The sequence below is a fragment of the Fusarium oxysporum genome, chromosome III (assembly GCF_013085055.1).
Source record: "Fusarium oxysporum Fo47 chromosome III, complete sequence".
NCBI classification, from domain to species: domain Eukaryota; kingdom Fungi; phylum Ascomycota; class Sordariomycetes; order Hypocreales; family Nectriaceae; genus Fusarium; species Fusarium oxysporum.
This window is the reverse complement of record NC_072842.1, coordinates 1,132,079-1,140,041: the sequence shown is the minus strand read 5'-3', so window position 1 is coordinate 1,140,041 and position 7,963 is coordinate 1,132,079. Positions and strand designations below refer to the sequence as shown.

The following is a 7,963-nucleotide window of genomic DNA, read 5'->3' as shown; positions in this document are numbered from 1 at the left end:
AAGGTGAGGCCGACTAGACACAGTGGAAGGACACTCGAGAAACACAGCGTTGGATATTGCTTCGACAACCATTCCGATTCTTCATGCGTTGTAGAGGCTCATCGAGCTGTCATGCAACAGATTAACAAGCTTATACAACCTGTATCAAACCTCGACAAGCTGTTCGCTAGACTTGGCGCCGCAGAAGTACCCCCCTCTTCTTTCAAACGGCCACTCAGAAGCCAAAATATGCCTGTCGATCGATGGGTGTGGCGGAATCCACTTTAGACGACCGAGATGAAGAGAGGGTGAAAGGACGGCGTTCGACTGGTCCACACCTTGTTTCCAACCACCAGTTGGCCACTGATATTTCGGGATTGATACCAGGAACCATACGTTCTTCCCAAAACGGTCTGATCTCGGAGCATCTTTGCTTCTCGGACAGAGATTCGCTTGAGAGTTCAAGGAAAGCCTCACAACGCTCTTGTTTTGACGGCTGAACTCGGCGGTCCGAGACCACAGTACGAAAATGCATTGGCGACATCTACCGTGCTCCTAGTCATGGACCACTGTCCGTGACCCAGATTCAGTGGTGATCCAACAGCCATCTTTCAAGGATGATATGGGTCTCGGATCCACGGACCACAGAAACGTCCATGGGTGGTCGACCGACTTTGAAAGACTGGGGCAGCGACATGGCTTCCCCCAGCTTTGATGGACCGTCTGCTAGGGCCGCACACTTCATCCCATGTTTGTTGCCTTTACTGGAAGCCCCTTGGACCCAGAATGGTTGACCTCCTGGATGATCTGGTACGTAATCTCCGTATAGGAGTTGATGCTCTTTGTGTGGATGGACATCGGTATTAATATGCGACCATCCTGCGGCCTCAAACTCGACTTTTCTTCTCTTTCTTCTTCAGCCCAACAAGCCATTTCTAAGCTGCCAGTTTCAGAAACTTTTGACCTCGGTCGTCCATTCTTTCACCACTTTCGATATATCAACATATTTTTGAGCGTATAGCTTCAGCCTTTCATTACCAAATTTCAACCAATTCTTCAAGATGCGTTACTCTACTGCCGCCGCTGCTCTCTTGGCCTCTGGTGCCATGGCCACCGAGGTCTCCAAGGTCTACGAGACCAAGCGAGTTACCATCACCTCTTGCGGTCCTGAGGTCACCAACTGCCCTGCTCGATCTACTGTCACCAGCAACACCGTTTACCCTGTCCCTCCCCAGGTCACCTCTGCCGAGCAGGGCAGCGAGACCACCGAGGAGGTCCCTGAGGTTCCCGAGACCACCGAGGCTCCTGAGCTTCCCTTGACCACCTCTACCATCTACTCTACCAACATCAGGACTATCACCTCTTGCGGTCCCGAGGTTCCTGACTGCCCCGCCCGATCTGGTACTCCCGTCGTTGTCACCGAGACCATTGCTGTCTCCACCACCATCTGCCCTGTTGAGCCTACCGGTGGTAGCGAGAAGCCTGGAAAGCCTGAGAAGCCCGAGCAACCTGGAAAGCCTGAGCAGCCTGAGAAGCCTAGCCAGCCCGGTTACGAGCAGCCTCCCGCTCCTCCTGCTGAGACCAAGCCCGTTGAGACTCAGCCCGGCTACGAGCAGCCTCCTGCCCCTCCCGCTGAGACCAAGCCCGGCTATGAGCAGCCTCCTGCCCCTCCCGCTGAGACCAAGCCCGGCTATGAGCAGCCTCCTGCCCCTCCCGCTGAGACCAAGCCTGCTCAGCCTGAGCACCCCGGCAAGCCTGGCAAGCCCGTTGTCCCCGGACAGCCCCAGAACCCCGGTAACGGCACCGTCCCTCACCCTCCCGTCTACCCCAACCCTCCCGCTACTCAGAGTGGTGAGAAGCCCGTTGTTCCTCCCACTCCTGTCCCCGTCCCCAGCAACCCCGGCAACCCTGAGCAGTGCGTTCCCTCTCAGTCTGTGACTGCTATCACCAAGGAGTACACCACTGTCCTCACCAGCGTTGAGTACTCTACCATCCAGGTTCCTTGCCCTACTGGCACCACTCCCGGCAACCCTGGTAACCCCGGCCAGCCTGGCCAGCCTGAGGCTCCTACCGGACCTGCTGTCCCCCCTCCTGCCAGCACCCCCATTGGCGGTGGTAACCAGACGTAAGTATTCCAGGTATCCCGACTTCTGATCAATTTACTGATTATCTTCCAGCGTTCCTACTCCTCCTGCCGTTACTGCTGGCGCTGCTACCTTCGCCGGCTCTGCTTTCTTCGCTGCCGTCGCTGGTCTCGCCGCTTTCATCCTGGTCTAAAACTATTCCCCTTTCTCTTAGCATCTGTTGAAGCCTGCAGGCTATGGCAACTTATGAACTCTTTTGTGTTTAATGGTCTTGCTGGAATGTATAGTACTCGAGTAGACTTTTGAATACATTGCTATTTTGGCTTACTTCTATGTACTTATATATATCTGATCCGCAGTCTGGGATATGCGATTGGAACTTATTTGCTATTGTTTAATTCTGACATGATATCCCCTATATGTCGTATTCTTTGAGAACTATGTGATTCTCAACTTGCTCACAACTAATGTAAATTCTCAACATGAATGTCGTTGCTATTGGGGCGGACACTAGTTGACGCCAAGGAGTATTGTCAAGCCACCCGATCGTAGACCCTGGCAAATCCGGGGTGAAGGGTTCGCCAATGCATATGCTCCACCCATCTCATTTCCCAACCTTGACCACTTGGGATCTGAAGCACCGGCGTCGATTATCCAAATGGGAACACGCAAATTGCCAAATGTCGCTTCAGGGAACTCGTCTTCAATGCATCTCGATCAAACGGGAAGATCGCTCGGTCTAGATTTTTCGTAACATGTGATTTGGGTCAGATGGTTTGCTTGACATGGATTCTTGAAGGGAAGTTCATTTCATTTGCCACAAGGTGAGTCTATGCTGGTGTCTGCTGACTCGGAGCTGGAATTGAAATGAGTAAATGAGCAAGAGGATGAATGCACATGTAGCTGGGTCGGTTTTCATAAAGACCTGTTTAGAGGGTTGGTTCAGTTGAGCGTACTAGCAAGACAGTGATGCCATTTGGTGCGTGCGTTAGTATTGAGGGTTTTCTGAAAGCTGCATTATATACTACGTGCCACTCAGATAAAATGGTATCTAGGGTATCAATATCATGGGAATCACGAGCATGGTAGGTGTTCTCTACAGCCTCATGAGAAGAGATTCATCGAGACTGATACTACCCTGTACTCTCAACTCATGAGTTTCTATCGGCGCCCTTTTCCCATTACTTATTAAAACAACCATATGTAGTTTTATGTAATATATTATTTCTCATACTTCTGTCATTAGATGTTTTGTCAAGATCGATCTGGCATGAATCTCGTTTCCCGAAACTCACGTCCAATGAAAGCTAACGCTTCGTGGTGTAAACAAACATCGCATTCCTTTATGGTTTGAGGGTGCCAGTTAACTCAATGGAGGAAGAAAAAAATATAAAGAAGGAAGAATTGAATTCTGGAAGTTACAATATGGTCCTCCCCTCCTGACCCGTGGTCAACAGAGTGTTCGTGACAGTTGCGGGCCACAGTGCTGAGTCTTGTGATCGAAGGGTAGAGGATATAGAACGACAATTGGGCGAGAACCTATCTAGGCGGTCAAAATAAAAAGAAGAGTTTACCGAAGGAAATAAATAATTCGGAGATATCAAGAAGTACGACCATATTATACACGGCCTTTCAGAGTGTTGTGACAGAACTCAGGGCTGGAATCAGAAATAAGCTCTTCGCATCCCAACGAACTCACGATTTTGTCCCAGTGACTATCTCGCAGCCGACTGCGAACTCTCAGAGCGATAGAAATAGCCAGGTGCTGAGTTCCTTTGCACTCTATAAGTGACCCGTCTGTTTACACGTGGTTGAGGTAGTGAGAACAAGACGATAAGGGCCCATATCACCAATTTGGTGGATTTGGGCTGGGGCATGTTCTAGCTGCATATATGGTGCCATGTAAATGGAGACCTGTTGATATGCTATCTTCTCTCTAGCCCCCTACAAGATCACATGAACATGGGCTTTATAAAGCCAAGATGGGAGCATATCCTTCCAAAAGACTTTTAGGTGGACACTTGCCCGTCAACTCCATTTTTCTCGTTGATCATCGCATGTAATACTTCTCTGATACATGTTGTACTTGTGTAAGATCATACCAACGCCGAATCGCTTTGTATTACTGAATACCTGCCCTTTGTAATCAATACTTACAAGTGTTAGTCCTTGTGTACCAACTGCGCTGGTGCCTTACCTTGGTTCAACTTCTTTGTCCTAAGGTAGTCAGATAAGACGGGTGTCTCCGAATTAGCAGAGGCAACCAATTCCCCGCATAATAAGAATGTATGGATGTCTTTGATTTCTTGGAGAAGTTGGGGAAACTCAACGCCACAACAAAAGTACGTACCGCAGATATCACAACTTCTCAAGTGAGAGAAGTTCTAAGCCATTCAAAGCCCGTCCCTTTCAGAATGGACTTGACAAGTATGTTAAAGCCCTTAATTAGTACTAAGCTTGTCTTTCTTAGAAAACAGATTTGCAAACTCAAGGAAGGGAACTTGAACACGAGACTGAGAGGAACTTAGAGAGATAGTGTTGGCGATAAGTGCGTGACTATGCTCAGAACAGCTTGGAATATTCTTATCTTGAGATATGATTATATTAATTTTGACCATGCTGATGATAAAGGGAGTATTTTATGAGTCTCCCGTCTTGATTCGTGAGAAGGATTAAAGTGTATGACAGCAAACGAAGGAACCACTCTGTACGTAGCATCGGCCCTGCTTTGGGACGTCAAATAGAGAGAGCCTTGGAATATGCGACTACATTGACGAAATTCATCTCGTCATCGCGAGATCTAACTTTGATATCTACTGTGGGCCAAGTCACGATGTATTCGATGCGCTCCGCGTGTGGTTGACGAATGCCACAGTATGACCTGCCACAAAGTCAATTCGCAAAGGATAAAGAGCGACCAGAAGCTACACACATCTTATCAACAGGTACTTGAATACAACTCTCCCCGGTCTTCGTTCGTTCTATCTTTGTTCAACATTCATCTGTTCCGACACGTTCGTTCTGTAAACACTCGATTAGTACCTTCTTATCCATCCGTATACTCTATCAAGCATACACTCACGGCTTCAGAATGCCTTCAGATGAAATCGCTGTTGTCGAAGAAGCAAACAATTCCAACTCTACAAACGAGAAGAAAATTTGTCTTGGCGCGAGCAACTCGAATCGGTCCTCCAGGAGGAATAGCCACGCCCCAGAAGTTGTCGACGATGCGGTCTTTGGCCATGTTGGCGAAAAAGGCCCCAACTATCGCAGCGTATGTAGCCCTCTCTGCCATGATCCGTGGCGCTAATATATGTATAGCTTTCAAGGATAGGTACCATCGCCCTCATGACGAAAACCCAAGTCGGTCTCGGTGTCCTCGCTATCCCCAGAACGTTCCATGCTCTCGGACTTATCCCCGGCGTCTTTTGCCTCGTAGCCATCGGCGGTATGACATCTTGGTCGGGTTACATTGTTGGTACTTTCAAGCTCAACCACCCAGAAGTGTACACTATAGACGATGCTGGAGGCAAGATGTTTGGCAGGATTGGTCGCGAAATCTTTGCTGCGATCTTTATGCTGAGTAAACATTTCTCTTCCCCATACCAAGGCTACTACTAATATTATACAGACTGGGTCTTCATCTCTGCATCAGCTATGCTGGGTATCTCGGTTGGGCTCAATGCTGTATCAAGCCACGCCCTCTGCACCTGGACCTTTGTCATTATCGCCGCTGTCAGCACATTTCTCTTAGCCAGTATCCGAACCTTGAGCAAGATAGGATGGATTGCATGGGTTGGTGTTGTCTGTATCATGACCGCCATCTTCTCTGTTACCATTGCTGTTGGAGTCGAGAATAAAACTCCTGCGGCTATTGAGGGAAACTCTACTACGTTCAGGCTTACCAACGACCCTCCATTTGCCGATGCCATGGCAGCAGTCTCTAGCCACATCTTCGCCTACGCCGGCACGCCCGCCTACTTTTCCATCATCGCCGAGATGCGAGACCCGACGCTTTACACATCAGCGCTTATCTGGTCGCAGAGTATTATGACTGCTGTATACGTTGTGATTGGTGTTGTTATATATTACTACGTCGGCTCCGAGGTTGCATCTCCTGCTTTGGCTTCTGCCGGTCCTACCATGAAGAAGGTCGGCTTCGGATTTGCTCTGCCGGGCCTCTTAGTCAGTGCCATGATTGTCACACATGTAAGACTTCCCAAAACCCAGCATCTCGTCATGCGATTATTGACAACAACCATAGTTACCAGCCAAGTACATCTTCCTTCGTATCCTCCGCGGCTCTGAGCACCTCCACCGCAGCAGTTTCATTCATTGGGGTACTTGGCTTGGCTGCACTGGCGGCGTCACTATTATCGCCTACATCATAGCCAGCGCTATTCCCATGTTTGACCCTCTTGTGTCATTGGTTGGTGCATCTTTCGGTGTCTTCCTTTGCTTCCAGCCCTTCGGATGTATGTGGCTGCACGACAACTGGGGATGCAGGAAGCGTGGCCTCAGGTGGAAAGGAGGGCTCGCCTGGAGCATATTCATCATTATTATTGGCACCTTCCTCATGATTGGCGGCACATATGGCTCCATTGAAGGCCTTCTTTTTGCCACTCGAGATGGATTTGGTGCCGCTTGGGGTTGCGAGGATAATTCTATCACTGTGCCCTCGAACTCGACAGCCAGCGCTAACTCTACAATCACTAACTCAACAACCACTCCCTAAACGTGGCTGGCTCTTTTTATACTCTAGATATTTGAGTATAGGTGGTCCTCTTTTCCCTTTTCTTAACTTGATAGTATACGTCATAAGATATCCTGTATGCGTATGGCTTAGAGGAAACTCTGATATAGTCAAGTGAGCAGTGCACAGATAAAATCTCACTTGTCAAACTTTGATTCCATTGCAAAATGTGACTTGTGGAACTTGCTGTCCTGGTAATAGGCAGGTTTTCACCGCAGTAAACTTGTCCTCTATCTCAGAGATAGGCTACATTTGAGTTTTGTGGTTGTACAAAATAGACTTTGTTCTCATCTAAATTTAAGCTTAGATGCCAATGGCCAATCATGTTTTCTCCGGCACTTGATGCTACTTGGCAGGGGTGCACCAACAATTTGGTGTGAGATTCCCGAATAGGCATTCAAGATCTACTAGGGTTCAGCCAAGACCTTGGCATAGCGGCATGGATATCTGCACTCTTGGCTATTTTCAATGCTTTGTATAAACGTTGAACCCCCATCGTTGTCGGGTGTCAATATTGAAGCCCATTGAAGACTCCCAATGGGGAAGAGGAAAAGTAGACATCCCTTTAGTGTTTGGGCGGTACTAGGAGAGATTGTGAAGTTGGAGAAGAGACTCTAATCTCTTCGGCTACCATACTGGCCGAAGATCAAAGCCAAAAACTCAGTTTCTACCACGAGTCCAAGCTATAGGGCCGAGATTGGGTGTTTTGACGATTAGCCTGCTAGTATGCGATACCCGTATCGCCACGGTTACCAATCTCGGTGACAGCCGTATTGCCGAGGACGCTATTGGGGATTAGTCCTGCTGAGTTTAGGCTGTATTTCGACGTGCTTGGGGCTGCTGTCCCAGCCAAGTTAATATAAGAGGCTCAGGGGATGCAGAAGATAGTAGGAGAGCTATTTGGCTTCGTGCATACATGCCCCAGAAGCCCAAGGAGATACATCCTCCTCAGACTTCAATGCTTGCATACTACGAGTGACGTTTAGACCTGAACTTGGCGATATCTGATAGACCCCGTGGTGGCATTTGGAGGTTAGGGGATATCTTGGCGGGGAAAGGCTTAAGATACGAGGACGTTGTGCGAGATCGGACCGAGTATCAGCCACGGCCAATGAAGTTGGAGATATTACCTAGGCTTTTTATGCCT

General features: G+C 48.7%; 2 protein-coding genes across 2 annotated transcripts; both read left to right on the top strand.

Moving 5' to 3' along the window:
* Positions 1-815: 815 nt before the first annotated feature.
* FOBCDRAFT_316669 (uncharacterized protein) lies at positions 816-2,390 on the top strand. The gene is made up of 2 exons (XM_054703731.2): positions 816-2,104; positions 2,157-2,390. The coding sequence occupies exons 1-2, from the start codon at positions 1,041-1,043 to the stop codon at positions 2,254-2,256; spliced, it is 1,164 nt and encodes a 387-aa protein (XP_054559706.1). The 5' UTR covers positions 816-1,040; the 3' UTR covers positions 2,257-2,390.
* A 2,764-nt stretch (positions 2,391-5,154) lies between these two features.
* Positions 5,155-6,971, top strand: FOBCDRAFT_237757 (putative amino acid transporter; the record flags this gene model as incomplete). The annotated part of the gene is made up of 5 exons (XM_031175616.3): positions 5,155-5,337; positions 5,385-5,646; positions 5,695-6,272; positions 6,328-6,735; positions 6,927-6,971. 5 exons carry the CDS (start codon positions 5,155-5,157, stop codon positions 6,969-6,971), a joined length of 1,476 nt encoding a protein of 491 aa, XP_031046749.3.
* Positions 6,972-7,963: the final 992 nt, after the last annotated feature.